Here is a 20,609-nt window from a genome sequence, read left to right on the forward strand (position 1 = left end):
ATTAATTTGTTTTTATTTATTTGTTTAGCCTTTTGCTGCTGTAAATCAGACAAAATTTAAATAAGAAATAGCAACAGGAGAAGGACTAGCCAAGACAAACCCTCAACATGAACATCAGTGTCATCCTCTACATCAGATATTTCATGTGCGACCATCTGCGCATCGTGGTGTCCGATGTCGTCCGACTCGAACTCAACGTCTATGATGACATCCTGGAAATCACCAGTGCCTTGCGATGCTGGAGCTGGATCTCCTAGAAAACAAGAGATATATGGATCAAAAACAACCATTACCAAAATTCAAAACAAATTATTCCATGTATTCGCTTCTGAAATAAAAATACAAATAGCAGTTAATTCTTTTGCGTGAAGTTTCTTCATTAATGATGTCACAAAATATTTTTTGATGAACATGCAATGTATCCGTTGGGATTTTCACTTTTTAAAAACATTCTGCACTTGAGATTCTGAGCAAGCAATTAGTCCCAAAATTATTGAACTAATCTATATTTAAAAGTAAGTGTCATTTGTCAGATTGTCAAACATTTGGTCTTAGAGAGAAAACCCACCACATTTATCCATTAATAGTAAGGGATCTTTGATATGCACCATCCCATACGACAGGATAGCACATACCACAGCATTGGCTGGAATGAAAAATAGCCCAATGGGACCATCAACCAGGACTGATCCTAAACCAACCGTACATCAAACACTTTACCATTGGGCTACGTACTATCCTCAAAAAAGAATGAATGAATGAATGAATGAATGAAGACTTACCCACATTCATGGACACATCACCGAGAACCTGTGATTCCCCTGTTTCATCTGCTTGTAACAATGTGTCAAGCACCTGCTCCAACTGATTTTCACTCTGCAGCCAAAATTAAAATAATGAAATTAACTAATAGGTGTAAGTCTGCCCATTTGTAACATTCATCAATTTATTATGTTACACTTATGAATGAACAAACCAATATTGTCTTTATGATGAACCAAGTCTTGGACATACAATTAAATAAATTGGCATTAAAGGGACATTCCTGAGTTTGCTGCATTGTAAGATGTTTCCCACTAATAAAAATGTTCTACAATTAAACTTACAACATATTAAATATATTTTCTTGTTTAGAATATCAGTGTCTGTACATTCAATGTGTTTCTGGTCGTCTTAATATTTGTGAGGAGCCCAAACTGGATTCAGTTTTCAAATAATTTTGTATGTACGAAAAAATTATGTTTTAGGAAATAAAATGAAATTTAACCTAGTAAAAATATTAGAACGATCAGAAACACGTTAATATACAGGCACTAATATTTTATGCAGAAAAATATGTTTGATATGTAATTACAATCGTTTATAAGGCTCTGTTAGTCGATAACACCTTAAAAGTTGCAGCAAACTCAAGAATGTCCCTTTAACAGTGTCAGAATTCATCATTTTTTGTCAGAGTGCTAAAAACTGCATTTACAAAGCATAATTAAATTTGCTACAAATCTTAAAAACTAGTGATAATTTGACAACTTGTTATTTACAGACATCTTTTTTTGAGAATGCAGACAGATAAAAATGACATCACAAAGTATGTGCAGTCTTAAAAAGTAGATCATGGTGAGTTTTTCTTCAATGAATGAATGAAGCACTATGAATTAATGAAAAATATATTGGCTACAATGGATAAAAAAAAGGATGATCAATATTAATAAATTTTTTTACCAATAGTTCAATAAGCACAGAATGCACAGTTGTAAAGTGTTACATCCAAGAAAGACCCAATACCAACATTTAAAACAATCTTTAAACTTATAATTAATTTTGTTTTTTAAAAATAAAAACAAGACCCCCCCACTCCTACAAAGCAAACAAACCCAAACAAACCCAATGGTTATGATAAGACCATTGAAATATTATTACACTATACTTGGAAAATCATGAGGTTTTTCATCTCAGCTGAAAATATATGGGCAGAGTGCTGCCACAGTAACCACTGTCAATACCGGACCCTTTGATCCTGGTGAAAACCACACACACCTGTTGTTGGCTCTCCAGCTCCGGTTCAACAGCATCATGGGATGAGCTTTCCTCAAGCTCTTCAAAATACAGACTGTCAGACACATCTTCAATAGCCACTATGTTCTCCAACACATCAGCCTGGGTCTGGTTCTGACTGGCATCTGGAAGTAAACAGTAAGTACAGTTGAAAACCGGTAATATGTAACCCATTCCAGATGTATGACAAGAGCTGCCTGCTTTGTTCTTTAAGAGGTCATATATAAGCAGACAAACAGAACAATGTCTCTGTCTCTTGAGTGTGTGTTGTGTGTGTGTATTATTGAACTATCCAAACAAATAATGTCCGAGTCTGTGTGTACTGTGTACACGTGCGTGTGTATTTTTTAACCATCCAAAAGAGGATAAAAACAGATTTATCATCAAAAACTGCTAAGAGACAGTTACAATACAGACTGTAAAACTCTTACCCTGCTCTTTAACCCCCCACCATCTCCCCCAACCCAATCATAGCCGTATTAATGTTGATGCATTTTGCTGTATTTTAACATAAGCCTACCTTTGGAGATAAGACAAATTAGCTCACTATATGAAGTTTATATTAAAAATGTCAACTTCACACATAAAGCAATATTTCATCCCTGTATCTTTGTCAAACTAACTTATTTAAATGCCCTTCGATGAGTTTTTCTAACTGCCCAGTACCTGCAAGTGGTGTTTCTGCTGGGACGGTGGTACCTCCGACATCTGTTGACGCTGTTTCCTTGGTGCCTGATTCCTTCGGCTTCGACACGACGCTCTGCATGGGTTGATTAACACTGCGAGACAGCGTCTCTAGGGGCTTCAACGCAGAGTTAATGGTCGCTGCCATGTACGGGCTTGACAAGTCAATACTGTGAGGAATCCTGGCCAGGTCAGTGACGAGGCCACGTTTAATGAGAATCTTGACAATGTTATTCATAATACTCTGCTGACCCTTAAAAACCTGATTCTGCACCTGCCCTGGGCTGGGACAAGCTTCCATGATGGTGCTGATAATTCCCGTAAGAGCCTGGACCCGCATGTGTTTTTCCTGACTTTCAGGCAGTATCAGTGCTCGCTGCAGTGCACCTTTCACTTCCACCACTAAAGTGTTCTGAGCCTCTGGGCAGTAGTTACACGAGGCAATACTGGCAATAAAGACACGAGACAAATCAGGACAGTCTTTGTCTCCGGTCGGCTGTTTCTGATGCAGAAGGTTGTCCATGACAAAGGCCAAAACTGAGCAGTCCTATTGAAAGAAATCAAAGAATAAACTGGTGTATAGGTATTAAACAAATCTGAAATGTTCTCAGATCCAAATGCTTACACAGAGTTAATAGCCAAAACAAAATGTTAAAAGGTTTTTTTAACAACACCACTAGATCACACTGATTAATTAATCATCGGCTATTGGATGTTAAACATTTGGTAATGCTGACATTAGTTTTAGATAGGAAACCCACTACATTTATTTCATTAATAGAAAATGATCAGGGGTGGGTGGGGGGAGTAGAATAAATAAATTATTTTCACGAAAGTTCAGTATAATTTACCTCAGGAACCATTTCTGACTGGCCGGCATAGTATGTGTGTTGAGTTATAAGGTGTGTGCAGCTACCATAGGACTTTATCACTTCAGACAGTAATCGCAACAGAGCAGACTTTGGCAACAGAGGACGCCATTTCTTACTATCTTCAGCAGATTTTAGTTCCTTCTGCTCTTTATCACTATCGGTCTCTCCACTGGTAGTGACTTCAGTCGACGTCTGCAATGACAATAATAACAGTATACAACAATGATAATAGTAACAGTATACAACGATAATAGTAACAGTATACCACAATGACAATAGTAACAGTATACCACAATGACAATATTAACTGTATACCACAATGACAATAGTAACAGTATAACCACAACGACAATAGTAACAGTATACCACAATGACAGTATTTGAATGTTTCAATAAACAAAGTGTTCTAGCAATTTTTATAACGAAAATGTCTTGAAATTTACTTGTATTCATCAGTCAGTATTAATTCAACTGGTGCTGACATGTAAGTGTAAGTGTACATTTAAAATAAGTAGCTAGGAAATGTAACAACTGTTAACTTGCAAACATAATAATTATTAAGTGAAAAAAAAATTTCATCACCATCCCCAACCCCCACCTCCCACAAGGATAATTTTGTTCAGTATTGTGTCGCGATTTGCTATGCAAGTTTCAGAGATCGCTACACAATTTAAAAAAATTAAACAATAGTTGGTAATAAATTTTCAGTCGTCTAGTCACCAAAAGTTCCCTTCTCCCACTGTTTTCTGCTAATGTATTCTCTACAATCGTGGGAAAATTACCAATGGATCTTCCTCATGAGGTTGTGATGAACTGGTTAGGTTGACAACATGTGCCTGGTTTCTGTCGCCTAGCTCACGGTTGACCTCATTGACCACCTCCAGAATGGCTTCAGCAAGTGTTTGCGATTGTTTTAACTCAAAGCCATTTGCTGCCATGGACAAAAAAATTAGATGCATGAGATTATGTTTGATGCCAGATATTTTGTAAATGATAAAATTTTCAGACAAAAAGGATGACACATATATATAAAATGCATCAAAGATTTGACACCAAGGTATTCTGTTAAGCTTTGGCAATTATCCGAGATGAAAATGACCGTTAAACAGTAAAAAATAAAAACATTGTCCAATCTTAAAAAGTAGGGGTTTATGATTCTTTTATCAAACAACAGGAAGACTTTTTAAGGTGGAACTAACTCCAGAATTCTGGAAGGATCTAAATGTTTTTCAGATGTATGATTTGACATCTGAGATAAATTAATAGTGATTTCCTTGGAAATTTGGCAAGGCATTGTAGACCACACACTTTTGGGGCATTTTCACCATTTTCAGGGCACTTTTTTTTTCACATTAAAAATACACAAAAATTTATTGAAATAAACATTAATGTAATTTATGTGCTTGCTTTAATAAATGAATGGCAAAAGATATAAAAGGCTTATTTTATTAATTAATAATACCTTTTTGGGTATTTTATAAAGGCAATTTTAGAATTAATTAGTGAAATAAAAGCTTGTTTAATCTCAGGGCAGCATGGTGCTGATTAAGGCAAGATGGTGCTAGACTACTGAGGCATGGTGCTGCACCATGCTAAAACAAGCCAGGGAAAACACTAATTAATAGAATTATTGCACCTTTAATTTCTGACTGTGTGTTTGTGGTTCAATTTATTTCAGGGGGGCAGGATGTAGCCCAGTGGTAAAGCACACTCCTAATGCGTGGTCGGTCTAGGATCAATCCCCGTCAGTGAGCCCATTGGGCCATTTCTCGTTCCAGCCAGTGCACCACGACTGGTATATCAAAGGCTGTGGTATGTGCTATCCTGTCTGTGGGATGGTGCATATAAAAGATCCCTTGCTACTAATGGACAAATGTTAACAGGTTTCCTCTCTATGACTGTCAAAATTACCATGTTTGACATCCAATAGCCGGTGATTAATAAATCAATGTGCTCTAGTGGTGTCGTTAAACAAAACAAACTTATTTATTATTTAATTTATTTGGTATCAACAAGTATTAGGTCCTTAAAAAATTATCTAAAAAAATTAAAAATAAATTGCTTACTTTCATCTTGTTTGCAGGTATCCTTGACGATCAGTGCATTAAGAAGATCATACACTACATCTTTGATGGACTGGTTTATTAGGATGGCAATGTGTTTTGTAGGGGAGCATTTTAGAATTTGGGGAGCATTGGGACCAGTGTACCGAGCTTCATCTTCATCTGAAAAAACAAAATCAAAATACTAACATTGTAAATCTTTCGTTCTAAAGCCTTCTTGGAATGAAAATAATTTAACCCCAAAAATGGAATCTTCCATTCAAATAATACTGTATAATACTTTCATGAATGACCTACCTCTAAGTATTTTGCTCGGAGGTGGCAAAGCAATCTGAAGGGTTTCCTTCGCAGCCTCAGAGAATATTTCAGAGTTTCTGCAGGCAGCTGGGGCCAGCACACGGAACATGTAATGCATTTCCTTAGATCCAATACTTCCTGTGTTCACACCGCTTAAGCTGGATCCAATTCCACTGCATGCACTTCTCATCACCTACAAGACAGACAAATACAGTGATAGAAATTCAACAATAAAGATGTGAAGATACACTTGTACATTTTACAGAACACCGTAACAGAACCGTTTACGTTCAATCCTGCTATGTTAAACATTCAACATTTTATAGTTTTATTTAACATAATACTACATTTAATGGACTACAAGCCTAACTAGAGAAAGAGTTATGAAACAGGTCTTACTAAATAGTAATTCATACACAACTTACTAACTACATACATATTAACCAAATGGTTGATAAATTGTATTCTAATCCCAAACAGACGAATGGATGAGCTAATGAACTTAACACACATAGAACATGATGAAATACTAATAAACAATTTGTGGTGATATCCCTTTCCATTTCAGTTATATAGTCCATAACACACACACTACACCATCTACCTTTTCCATGCAATATCGGAGTGACGATGGTTCTTCAAGGATGTGTCGGAAGATCAAGTTTGTCAAGGATATGAAGCCCTGGAATCCTGATACTTGTGTGAGAGACAACAGCAGTTTGGGTCCCCCAAGCTCTGCAAACAGCACTGCATACTTGTGTACCCGGGTGACACGCAGCGTGAGTCGGAGAGCGGCATGCAGTGTGTCAGGGTCCACCGGAATCCCAATCAGGGACACTATCGACCTAAATAACAATAACATCAACAGTAAATGAAGCGTCTCCATAGTAAACAAAGGGATGAATTTAAAAAATAAAGTCACCTTCATAGAAAACAATTTAATCATTTTGGGGTATATGGTTCATTGATTTTTCAAAAGTAACAACCACTTTTCATCAATTCTACATATTATTTAGCGGCTTTGGGGTTTTCATTAAATCCATTACATTGGTATTTCCGTCTCTCTGTCTCATCTTTCTCTTTTTCTCTTGCTCTTTCCCCCCTTCCCCCAACTTTTTTCATATACAATTAATTTTACATATGTCCATATTTCAAGAGTATGGCAGAATATTAAGTACATGTTACTAACCTTATGACTGTTGTGACTTGATCATCATTTAATCCATTCACCAAAATTGGTTCTGCTTTCGCTTTTTCATCTTCACATTCTGTCTCCATCTTGTCCTCTGCAAAAGTCATATCAAAACATTCACATAAAACAGTAAGTGTATACATGTAATGCTTACAGAATATTTTCGGTCTGTGTCAAAACTCCATTTACAACAGTATTACAATAAGGTAACAGTTATCTGTCAACTCCCAGTGGGAGTGAATTAAATTATGTGCATTTTAAAAGGCAAATTAATATATAGAATGAGGGCAACTATATAGCATGATTTATATATACATATTACTTTTTTTTAAATGTGTCAACATAGCACAAGCAGAATTCCATTTCATACAGAAAGCCATTTTGATGCACTTCATTTTGGTTTTAGGTAAGAATACACTTGACAACATGAAAATGTATATTTTGTGCGACACTCATTAGCTTATTAATTGGCAAATGAAGATCAATCAAATGATAGTGTTGCATTTTTAAAACAAAAAATTGGAAAAACTTTTATCAGTAACCTACCTTTTGGTGGCTCCAGCTCAGTCTCATTTTTGATAGCATCTTTCAAATCTTCTTTTTGTGCTTTTTCTTCAGCGGTTTGAAGTGACAACATAATAGGTCTTCTGTTACCAGTCTCTTCATTGACCTAACAATAAAGGAAGTTTAATATTGAAAAATAACTCTGTACAGAAATTATAGAAAAACAAAGATTCTAAGAGTACTGCTAATGGGCCCCAAACACCTTTCTGATCTCCTAAGTTCAAGGGCCATAACCCTGTGAAAAATGGGTAAATAGCAATGAAAGTCAAACTTCATTGGTAACAGTACTTCATAAAGCTATGCACAATATATCAGCTCAAAAGAAGTCTGGAAAACAAATCTTCATTTCAGAAGTAAAAACTCTGTTAAAAATGCGTAAATAGCCATAGACGTCAAACTTGATATGTAACAGTACATGATAAAGCTATATACAAACTTCCAGCTCAATATCATAAAGCACCGTAAAAAACAAAGTTCAAGAACATATGTGGGACAGACAAGATAGAGACAAAAATAATAGATAGGTTGGGCACTAAAAATCTTGCTAGCTGGGTCAACTATTATGAGGAATTAATGAATGAACATTTAATGACACACTAGAATAAAAAAAAAATTGGCTATTGGGTGACGATCAAGATGAATTTAACAATTCAAAAGTTATGAGTAAAACAGTGTAAACAGCTGTTATGAAAGATAGCTTCATAATGGTATTCAAATTCAAACATGCAGTCTTTTTTTTTTTTTTTTTTTTTTCTTCTTTTTCTTTAAGGAATAAACCCAAATATTTAAAAAAAACCTATTTTCTTAAATTATCTACTTCAACATTTTGATTTAATACATGAATGAAGTTCTAAAGCAAACATCGTTTTAATTATTTATGACAGACCTAAAATGTTTTTTCAAAAGAATATACCTGCACCATAGATCCAAACTGAACAGCATACCTTCTTCTTCCAGCTTGAAATCTGGAGAGAAATAATGCATATTACCAAATATGATAAAAACAAAAGCTCATTTAAGAATGGGATAGCTAGCAAAGCCAAAACCTCAACATTCATACAAATATTGGGCATATTGAATCCACCGAGATGGCTCGATTCTGCGACACAAGCACCTCAAAGCGAGCACTCAACCGACAGAGTTAATCCCACCCCCAAATTCCCCCCCAAAACCAGATAAGACTAAAATGCATCTAAAACAAACGTAAGTTCACCTTTTGTGAATTCAACCTTTATCTTCCTTAGAATCTAAATTACAATTACACTTTCAATTTATTACAGATGTAAATATGTATGTTACCTAAGGGACAAACAATCTGATTACAATTTGCAATTACCTGATGCTGGTCTCCCCAGCTCTAAAGGCATCGTCTATGGTTTTGTTATTACTTAAGCTGTATTTGCACCATCGCCCACTGCTGTCGTCAAACCATTTCCAAGTGTGACAGTCTTTCTGAAATAAGAACATCTCATTTTCATACTTTGTTCTAACACTCAGAGAAAACTTAATCCTAAACTGAACGAAAATAGAAACTTTACATTTTTAAAATGTAAATATATAAATTAATGGTGATGAAAAGTCATCTGTATTTATTAATACTGTAACGACATACATACACCTTTACCAATCAGAACATACCTGTGTGTTGCACATTTGTAACACGGGTCAAAGCTAAGTTGTATGGCCCCTTACCAATCAAAATATATCAGTGCATTGTATGCTCATAGCATGGTTTAATGCTAAGTTGTATGGTTAGTGAGAGAAAGAAAGAAGAAAGAAGTGTTTTATTTAACGACGCACTCAACACATTTTATTTACGGTTATATGGCGTGAGACATATGGTTAAGGACCACACAGATTTTGAGAGGAAACCCGCTGTCGCCATTACATGGGCTACTCTTCCGATTGGCAGCAAGGGATCTTTTATTTGCACTTCCCACAGGCAGGATAGCACAAACCAAGGCCTTTGTTGAACCAGTTATGGATCACTGGTCGGTGCAAGTGGTTTACACCTACCCATTGAGCCTTGCGGAGCACTCACTCAGGGTTTGGAGTCGGTATCTGGATTAAAAATCCCATGCCTCGACTGGGATCCGAAACCAGTACCTACCAGCCTGTAGACCAATGGCCTGCCACGACGCCACCGATGCCGGTTGGTTAGTGAGAGAGACATTAATGCACTGACCATACACCTTCAGATGCTGAAACCTGCTCAAGTTAGGAGCCGGTATTGCAACAGAACCTAGTAACCACAATTGTGAAAGTCAATGGAAATGTATATCAAGAGATGGATTTTTTTCCCCCGATATTTCTTTCTCTCCACTTACAATAACAGATAATGCTTGAATCTTCCTTTGGGATATCACAGATACTTTTTCAAATAGATCCAACATCAACAGCAACGGGGCTAGCCATCTGAAAATAATAGGTGTAAATGCTTTTATTTATCACTAAAAATGTTATCTATTCTATTTGTACAAAATGGCTAAAATATCATAATTGCAACAAAATGCACATTTCACTGTGTCACTGCAAGAATATTTTATCTTTACAATTTCTAAATTAAGCATGAAAACAAATATAACAATGATGCTTTGTAAATACAACATTCTTTAACTGACCTAGCAATTTATTAAAGGAGTATTATTATGAAAAAAAATCATTCTTTGTTGGAAAGATACCCATCCAAAATTCCTACATCAATATATGTATTTAAAAATAGAAAAAGTGTGTTACCAAAATCAAAAAAAAAAATCCTGATTATCCCTACTTTATGGAGAGGGCCATCTTTACAAAAGATCTGCTTCCCCATAAGTGGATATGGATGTGATGTAACAAGACAAACAGAAGCTACAAGTGTTCTTACTTGGGAGTGGGTGCATCTTTAACCTGGGCTAAAGACACCTGCATGGCATGTACCACTTGGATCAGCAGATCAACCAACTGTTCTGTCTCCACCGCTTCTGCACAAGACATCATCATCTCCTGGGAAACGTAAGAGATTAAAATTAAAATCAGAGTAAACCAAGAAAAACTATTTTAAGGAAAACTGCTAAACCATACATTAGCTTTTGCATATTTGGAGATAATATAAAATATATTTTTAAATTTAAAGCATCAAAATCAGTTAGCTGTATGACAAATATTTGCTCTCTGGTAATCTAGACCTCGACATAAAAAACATTGAGAGGAGTCATTAATTGCTCCCCTAATTTAGATTATAGGGAACTCAAGATATTACCATACTGATACCATGTAAATTCACATGCTAATGAGAGCTAAAACATAGTCTCCTTTAACTAGTCTCAGGGGAGTGATGACGAGCGAGAGTGATAGCTCTCCTTAAACAGCAAGGTTTGGTCATCATTTTGTATAATAACCGACAAATAGATTTGTGCGACCGTAAAACTTTACAGAGCTCGAACATTTCACCTTACAAAATTTGGTTTGTGCTTTACCAGTTAACTGTTGGAACTACATAGTATGAAAATCCCAAACTGGGACACGTTAAAAACATGTTCAATTATTTCCATATAATGATATCGATGGACATTCAAGTTTGTTCTAACCTCAAACAAGAGACTAAGCAAATGCAACCGTGTGGCAAACTTGACACATTCTGGATCATTGAACAGCTTCTCGAGAGATTCTTTAGTCACGGATTCATCATCCATTTTCTTCAACAGATTCTGGCCCAACATATTGATCTGCAAACAAAAATTAAATTAAGTTTTTAAAGAAAAAAATAAAGTTATAACAAAGTTTTCAACCACATTCGTTTAGATTCTCAACAAAGTTTTCAAACACATTCATTTTAATTTTCAACAGATCCTAAACACCATCTAAACTTAATTACCTCATGCACAAGTGTGGCAAGTGTCTTATTCCTCCATTTATTTCCATTTCGCTGAGTAACAACTACTATCAAATCACAGACTCTGTACACCGTTTCAGGCAGGGTATCCAGCAGTTTCATACAGCCTGGAAACAAAAAGAACGTTAATAATCTATATTATTTTTAATACCACGATTTATGTGGAAAAAACCCAGAAATACATCTTGACAAATTTTGTTTAAAAAGTAAAGCTAAATTTGGTTTGTCCTCAAATAAAATACAACAAATTACCTATTATGTACTTGCTGAATTCATAAATATATTTATCAAATTCTTCTTGCTTTATATTTCACAACAGCTTAATGTCTGGACAAATTTAATCTTTTACTTCTACATACAATTGTTAGTCACATCATTGAATAGCAGTTAACATATTGTAATTGTCACACTTAATCTAAAATCTTAGGCTGATCCTTCCCATTAGCAGCAACGGCTCTTGTATATGCACAGGGCATCAGCTTTTTCATATGCACAGAGCACCGGCTTTAATATACAAATTGTTCACATGGGAAATAATCAAACAGTTCCTATTATATTTTAGATGGAAGTTGTAGCACTCGGCTACATCCCACTACCAACTACAAGTAAAATTATCACAGCAAAAAAACACCATGATTAGCAGCACAACTAAGTAGAAATATAAAGTTTGTTTTGTTTAACGACACCTCTAGAACACATTGATTCTTTAATCATCAGCTATTTAATGTCAAACATTTGCTAATTTTGACATACAGTCTTAAAGAGTAAATCGGATAAATTTTTCCATTAGTAGCAAGGGATCTTTTACATGTACCATCCCACAGACAGGATGGCAGGATGGCACATACCACAGCCTTTGATATACCAATCGTAGTGCACTTGCTGGAATGAGAAATAGTCCAATGGGTCCACTTTACCACTGGCCTCTTAGTAGAAAGAGAAGAGATACAAAACCTGGTATCATTGTGTCTGTGAAGGTGTCCAACACTTCCTTGTCTAAAGGCTCCTCGGTTTCCTGCTTCTCAGTCTCGCTTTCTTGCTCCTCTTCTTGCTCCTTTTTCGGTTCTTCCTACACTCAAAATAACAGGAAAATATTAGAGAAAACAACATGAATATTATACAAAATGACAGGAAAATATTCGGGAAAATAACAAATATAATAGAAAAATAACAGGAAAATAATACCCCAAAGAACAAATATATTATACAAAGTAACATGAGATATGTTACTTAAGAACTTCAGGATATTAAATGAGTTTCCGTTTCATATCTGATTTATATCATGAGTGAAATAAACAGGATATGAAATGATAGTGACTTTAATATCCTAAGTATTTCACAAGAAAAAAGCAAGTAAACAATGTGGCCTAGTGAAATTATTTTAAGAAACTGACATAGACAACATATATCTACAAACGTTGATGTCAGTGGTTTTCTGTGAAGCATATAAATAATAAAAGATTATCAATGAGGACATTACATAACTCTGTTACATATTTCTTTTATTTTGTATAGTAAATTCACATTATTTGCTTAATGTACTTGTTATTTTGTATTTTCTGGATTTAAGAAAAATGAATAAGTCTAGCTACATTAATTCATGAAAGATCACAGATGGAGCAAATTCTTAGTCACATTCATTTGTAGGAGACGAGAATCAGGGCTTACCCTGTACATTGCTAAATTAGCCAATTGTTATGGCTACAACATTTAGTCTTTGGCTAATAAAAGATTCCTTAACTTAACCACATTTTAATCATTTTCAAGGAAATACTATACTATATCTAAGATTAGCTAAACAAAAATTAATTTCAGTGTGAGCCCTGAAGAATACAAAACGCTTTTATCAGAAAAGTAAACGATGCTAAGAAATAAAGAAATAAGCAAACAAACCTGATCAGTGGACATTACAACATTCTCTCCCAATGACATAGCAATGGCTCGCATCATTTGGTCTTCTTCTGTCATGTCTACACCATGTGCAACTGGCTGCAAAAAAAAATGAAATAAGTAAACACCTTTTCTAAAATGGGTCCACACAAAAAGTTTCCGTATCAGTGACAATTCCCACACATAGATAACAAAATGATTATGAAACAAAGATAAAAAAATGTCAGAACTAATGATAAGACTAATAGATCCTGGCAATCAAGAAAATTGCCACAGCAAAAGATATGCCGTGGAAAAAATAGTCTCCACAACATTTTCAGTGGCAGTTTTGCAGTTAAATAAATAAATTCCACAATTTTTTTTTTAAACTGTAGCAATTTCCACAGCACTGCCAACTGCCTTGGTTTATTGAACCAACTGGTTGCAAGCCAATGTCTGATGAACAGACAGAAAATCCAAGACTATATTGTTATTTAACCTAGTGGTGAACAACCATAACTGAAGAAGTAACTGCATGTTAACAGCTGCTTACCGGTATGGCTGGAGGAGGATGGTACAGAATGTAGTCTGTGGCTTGTTCCAGCGTCGTTGTATGTCTCAAAGCTTCAAGGGCATGTTCTCTGCTAAAACCCATATCAATTAGCTACAAACAGAAAACAAGGATGAAGTTAAGTAAAATATACATGATCATGAAAAACATTTACATTAATTTTCTTCTATTTTTTTTCTTTTTCTTATAGCAAAATGTTAACCAATAGCTAAGTACAATTAAAATCCAAAAGATTATATTTTGGACACTGAAATCATAAAGCAAGGCTGTACAACACCTAAAAGTAAAGTTTGTTTTATTTAACGACGCCACTAGAGCACATTGATTTTTTTATCTTATCATCGGCTATTGGACGTCAAACATATGGTCATTCTGACACTGTTTTTAGAGGAAACCCACTGTCGCCACATAGGCTACTCTTTTTTACGACAGGCAGCAAGGGATCTTTTATTTGCGCTTCCCACAGGCAGGATAGCACAAACCATGGCCTTTGTTGAACCAGTTATGGATCACTGGTCGGTGCAAGTGGTTTACACCTACCCATTGAGCCTTGCGGAGCACTCACTCAGGGTTTGGAGTCGGTATCTCGATTAAAAATCCCATGCCTCGACTGGGATCCGAACCCAGTACCTACCAGCCTGTAGACCGATGGCCTGCCACGACACCACCGAGGCCGGTACAACACCTAAAATGCATTACTTAAAAATTAATAAAATAGGAAGTACTTTCTTTTATTTTTCTAAAATATAGTAACACTAGCAAAGCTTTCCATGATCCCCTTTTCCTTCCTTTTTTTTTTGGGGGGGGGGGGGGGGGGGGGGGGGGGGGGGGGGGGGGGGGGAGGGGAGAATCATTAGGGATGGCCGATTTCAAATGCATGGCACCTTGTCACAAATGTTTTAAAAAATAACTCCTTGTTATGATTGGAAGTACATGTAGTTGTAGACTATCTGATATTTGGTTTTCTCTGTCTTTTTTCAGACCCATGTGTACAATGGTACCATGAAAATTATGTGTGTGACACCTAACAGCCACCGATTTAACATTCCTAGTCCTTTGTAAGTTTTAATCTTGCTAAAATTTTGGTTCAAATGTCTATTTTATAACTCACATGTTGTAGGAATCCTTCATTCACTTCGGGCTCCTGTCTCTGCTGGACAGAGATGGGTGACGCAGCAGCCACAGACGCAGCTATCAAGTTGTTGGCAACTGGTGCAACTAAAGGGGGTGCTGTGGGAATAACACCATCACCAACTTCCAGAGTTTTCTCCTTGGCTAACTGCTCCTGCAAAAACATTTAAAATAAGACATTAATGAAAGAAAGAAAAAGTTTGGTTCATCTATACAAGTTATATTTAGCTTTGGTATATTTTTTTTCTACTTAAAAAAAAAGGAAAAGAATCTTTTTAGTCTAGTCATAGGCACATATAAAGGATGAAAAAGAGCTAAGGTAAGGTGGTAGTTAAAATGTATTTGTGTAACTAATAACTGTACAGCAGTTTCTGAACGGCAATGATAACTTGTATACTGTCCATTATTTATTAAATTATTGGAAATACAACAAACCTTTATTATGCCTTCTCCTTTGATGATATGACACAGAATAGCTAGGATGGATTCAGACATTCTACTCCCGTACACTTTCAGAGGTTGTTTGTTCCACAGGTTCATCACAGCATTAAAAGCAGCCTGTTAAAAATCAAAACAATCTATACCAAAATTTATATCACAAGAAGTCATACATTAAGATTTCTTAAAAAAACAGGCAAGTTGCGTAGAAGAAAAATTTAATGAGGTCAAGTAATTCTGAAAGTTTGTTCTCCAAATTGTTCACAACTTGCCATTACCTCTCGATTGTTACAGCTAATCTGATAATAAAGTTGACTTTACCAACAATGAAAATTATGAAATATTGGGATATAAATTGTAGTTTGTTTTCAAAACAAATTGTGACCAACAATACACAGTAATTGGGTATAATGTCCATAAATACTGGGTATGTGGCCACAAATGCAAATGAGCTTAACCATATTGATTTTGGGTGCTTTTTTGCATGATTTGAAACATTTAAAAACTTTAAACATTTGAAAAACCCACACAAATTATATTTAACCTTGACATATGAATATTATTTTATGTATAAAATTTAAAATGAAAATACTCGAGCAAAAGTGATAACCTTGTACCCCTCAATATATTTTTTTATCAAAAACTAATCCAACAGTCTCAAGGTTAAATTCAAAAGCAAGCGATTCACATTCAATTTTTTTCTTTTTATTCTGATGTACCAATGTCATTATGACAATGACAGAAATCTGTGAAAGGAATTTGTGTGGTACGAGCACCCACCTTCTGTGTACTGATCAGGTACTGAACTGGGCTGAAAGGTGTAAAGCCTGGTTGTGTCGACTTGCTCGGTAGCGTGTGGTTCGACTCCAGAACAGTCTTAGGGTTGACCATCTTCTCCACCAGCATAAGCCATGCATCCAGGAATTCTCCAGAACCATCTGTGAAAAACAACACATAATTCAGGGGACGAGTTTAAAATACGGAAAGGAATTTTTAACAATGCCTCATCACATTTTAAACCACAGCTATTTGGTGTTTAACATATGTTATTTTGACACTTGGCTACTCCCACCAAATAGTACACTAGGCAGCTACTTCCCACCTTCACTGGACTGGCAAACAGGTTAACCCTTATTTTTCAATAGTTGAAGCCACATTATATACTTTATGCTATTTAATAGATTACAGGAAAGCAACAGTTATGTGCATATATTTAACAAATCACAAAATATGACGATGTGGACAACAAGCTCTCAGATGAAGAAATTGTCTTTCAATACACTTAAGACATATGCTTGTCAATGTACATCATCACTGAGCAATGGGTGAAAAAATATATAATAAAATAAGCATATAAATATATATATATATATATATATATATAAGTAAATAATGATTACTCATACACATTATAAATACATACAGATAAATCTATCAGAAAAAATCAGATGATAAACACATCAATGGTCAATTGTTGTTTCCACAAGACCTTTTGAAAATGCTGTAGGTGGGATTTTTCTGACCATACTATTTCCTAAAATGCATTTAACAAATGTTATATTTGATAAGATTATCAGCTATGATAAAATTACTTTTGAGACGAAAAAAAAACCCCAGTGAACATCAGATGTACGATATTTTGATAACTGTTTTTATCAACATTTTAATAAAACAATATAACATTGTGCGAATATCCTGATATATAATATCTTTCAAAACACTAAAGACACATGCTTGTCAGATTTATATCAATTACCACATGAAACAAATGAAATTAATTAAACTGGATATTATTTACGAGCTAGAGGTTTTTTTGGGGTTTTTTTTAGAGTTGTGGGTGTTTTTGTCTGTTTGGTGCCTGCAAATAATAATTTTGACCCCTAGTCAACAATAATCAGTGAGGTTAATAATAATCCATAGCTTTTTAGACAGGGGAGTATCTTCGTGGGCCAGGATTTTTTTTTTTTTCAATTATTGTTATCTCTTGCAAGTCAAATAAAATGTTTAAGAAAACAACATCTGGCAAAGGAAATCTTCAAAAGTAATATATTTTATATGATAATGAACATTTGATACTTTTGGAGAAGTTTTAATTCTTAAACTAGCTACTGTTAGTATTATAATTTATTAAGTTATTAGATTTAGTGTTTCACTCTAAATATTGGTGGAGGGAGTTAAATATTTTATTCTTTGAATAAATATTAACATATTTGAATGCAAAAGAATGAAATAAAAATGGACTAACGAACAGGTTAATAACCCTTAAATTGATCAATAGTAGTAGCTATACTATAAACCGTGTGCTATGTAATATCTTACGGAAAGCACCACAATTATGTTCATGTATTTACCAAATCAGGTGATTAATCACAAAATGTTGACAACAAGCTCTCAGATGAAGAATTTGTCTTTCAAAATACTTAAGACATATGCTTGTCAATGTTACATCATCACTGAGCGATAGGTGGAAAAAATAAGAATGAAATGAGCATATGCCAATCATGATTACTCATACACATTATAAATACATACAGCTAAATCTATGGAAATAAATCAGAAGAAAAAACACAATCATCAAAGTTTAATTTTTTTTTTTTTAATCTTAACAATGATCAACTGTAAATATCTTTCAAAACACTGAAGACCTGTGCTTGTCAGTATAACGACGACCACCATATGAAACCTATGAATTAAACTGGATATCAACTTTTAATTAATGTGTTCAAGATTGCCTCATTAAAAAAACAGGGGAAAAGTTGTTAAAACAACATACCTGTACAGACAAGTTAATAATATTTCATAGATTTTTAGATAGTGGTGAGGGTTTTCTCCCCATTGACTTCAAAGTCACATAAAATATTTTAAAATACAGAAGGGATGGAAAGGTAATTTCACATGTAATATATTTTATACAATCATGAACATTTTATAATTTTGGAAATAAGTCGAGAACATTTGTTCAGTTTACCAGGCGGTTACCATGTCATAAAAAGATGAATGTGAAAGAATGAAATGGAAATGGTCTGACAAACTGTCTTAATAATCTTTGTATTGTAATCGTTGTAGCCACATTACATACTTGTGCTAGTTTATATTACAGAAAAGCAACGTAATCACAAAATGTGGACAAGCTCTCAGATGAAGAAATTGTCTTTCAAAACTGTTAAGACATATGCTTGTCAATATTACATCATCACTGAGCAATGAAAAAAATAAGAATAATGCACATTTATACACATTATAAAAACAATAAATCAGATGAAAAACACAATCAGGTTTTTTTCTTCAAAATATTAACAATGATCAACTGTAACTGTCTTTCAAAATACTGAATGCTTGTCAGTATAACAATGGTCACCAAATAAAACAAATGAAAATGTACTCAAAGATTGCATAATTAAGAAAGGGGTAAAGTTGTTAATACAACACCTGTACAGACAAGTTAATAATAATCCATAAGATTTTTAGATAGGGACATTTGATGGCTAAATAAAATCCCCCCCCCCCCCCCCCCCCCCCCCCCCCCCCCCCCCCCGATATTGGTAACTCTTCAAAGTTACTTAAAATGTATAAAAATACAGAAGTGGTGGAAAGGTAATTTTCAAATGGAATATTTTTTTATACAATCATGAACATCTTATAATCTTAAAGATGCCAAGGCTTTGACAAGCTGAGAATGGTCATTTTGGTTACCTAAATATTACCAGAATGAGAGGTAAAAGAATGAAATGAAAATGGTCTGACAAAATGGCTAATAATCGTTATATTGTAATAGTTGTAGCCACACTACATTTCATATTACAGAAAAGCAACAAAGTTATGTTCATGTATTTATCAAATCAGGTGACTAATCACAAAATGTGGACAAGCTCTCAGATGAAGAAATTGTCTTTCAAAACTGTTAAGACATATGCTTGTCAATATTACATCATCACAGAGCCATGAGTGAAAACAAATGAGAATAAAATAAGCATATGCAAATTTATACATCTTATAAAAACATATAGCTAAATCTATGAGAATAAATCAGACGAGAAACACAATCATTGAAGTTTTTCCCCCCATCCCGGAGTTGGCCACTGGTGAAGTTACAGGTCAAATCCGGGATGGGTGTGCTTGAACCTAATGGATATGGGCACATTAAAAGAGTTCACTTCCCTTACCTAAAGTTTTTTTTAAATCCTGAACAACAATTAACTGTAGAGGCCTTTCCACTAGACCTTTTGAAAATGTTTTAGTTTTGTTTATAGCCACATTATTTCTTTTGCGTAACAATAAGTTACCTGTTATCACATTAACACCTATAATTCAACAATTTGTGTGACAAAAAACCCTACAGTGAACATTATGTACAATGTACCTGTTTTTATTAACATATTATATCTTTCAAAACATTAAAGACATATATGCTTGTCAGTATAACACTAATCGCCATACGAAACAAATGAAATTAAAATAATAATTCTTAAATTTCAATAGTTGTAGCCATACTACATACTTAGTGCTATTTTGTATTACAGAAAAGTAACACAATTATGTTCATGTATTTAACAAATCAGCTCATCAATCCAAAGTACGAACATGTCGATAACAAGCTCTCAGATGAAGAAATTGTCTTTCAAAATATTTAAGACATATGCTTGTCAATGTTACATCATCATCGAGCAATGGGTGAATTTTTTTTTTTAAATGAGCATATGCAAATAATAATTACTTACAGACATAAATAAATATAGCTAAATCAATGGGAATAAATCAGATGAAAAACACATCAAGATTTTCATTTTCTTAACTAAACAGACCTTTTGAAAATGCTGGGGTTTTCTTTTATGGCCAAACTATTTCCTTTGCTTAACAATATGTTATATGTGATTATTAACAGCTAAATCATGAACATTGTGTACAATATAGCTGTTTTTATTAATATTTTAGTGAATCAATAGGATTGTATAAATATCCTGATATATAAATGCTTAAATATTTATGGACTTAAGATTGCATC

At 34.4% G+C, this 20,609-nt stretch overlaps 1 protein-coding gene across 2 annotated transcripts in view; it reads right to left on the minus strand.

Moving 5' to 3' along the window:
* LOC121368163 (E3 ubiquitin-protein ligase HUWE1-like) overlaps positions 1-20,609 on the minus strand; it is a 97,033-nt gene that overhangs the window by 30,661 nt on the left and 45,763 nt on the right. For both annotated transcript variants that reach the window (XM_041492776.1, XM_041492775.1), the window contains exons 30-52: positions 16,388-16,545; positions 15,605-15,727; positions 15,150-15,323; positions 14,021-14,131; positions 13,492-13,587; positions 12,553-12,667; positions 11,581-11,705; positions 11,294-11,431; positions 10,591-10,709; positions 10,052-10,139; positions 9,061-9,176; positions 8,638-8,689; positions 7,707-7,830; positions 7,158-7,254; positions 6,573-6,813; positions 5,969-6,161; positions 5,675-5,833; positions 4,391-4,539; positions 3,588-3,800; positions 2,719-3,283; positions 2,035-2,177; positions 783-876; positions 101-253 (exon numbers count right to left, since the gene is read on the minus strand). In XM_041492776.1, the coding sequence (XP_041348710.1) occupies positions 101-253; positions 783-876; positions 2,035-2,177; positions 2,719-3,283; positions 3,588-3,800; positions 4,391-4,539; positions 5,675-5,833; positions 5,969-6,161; positions 6,573-6,813; positions 7,158-7,254; positions 7,707-7,830; positions 8,638-8,689; positions 9,061-9,176; positions 10,052-10,139; positions 10,591-10,709; positions 11,294-11,431; positions 11,581-11,705; positions 12,553-12,667; positions 13,492-13,587; positions 14,021-14,131; positions 15,150-15,323; positions 15,605-15,727; positions 16,388-16,545 (3,546 nt within the window). The remainder of the gene's footprint in view (positions 1-100; positions 254-782; positions 877-2,034; positions 2,178-2,718; positions 3,284-3,587; positions 3,801-4,390; positions 4,540-5,674; positions 5,834-5,968; positions 6,162-6,572; positions 6,814-7,157; positions 7,255-7,706; positions 7,831-8,637; positions 8,690-9,060; positions 9,177-10,051; positions 10,140-10,590; positions 10,710-11,293; positions 11,432-11,580; positions 11,706-12,552; positions 12,668-13,491; positions 13,588-14,020; positions 14,132-15,149; positions 15,324-15,604; positions 15,728-16,387; positions 16,546-20,609) is intronic.

Source organism: Gigantopelta aegis, chromosome 3 (assembly GCF_016097555.1).
Source record: "Gigantopelta aegis isolate Gae_Host chromosome 3, Gae_host_genome, whole genome shotgun sequence".
NCBI classification, from domain to species: domain Eukaryota; kingdom Metazoa; phylum Mollusca; class Gastropoda; order Neomphalida; family Peltospiridae; genus Gigantopelta; species Gigantopelta aegis.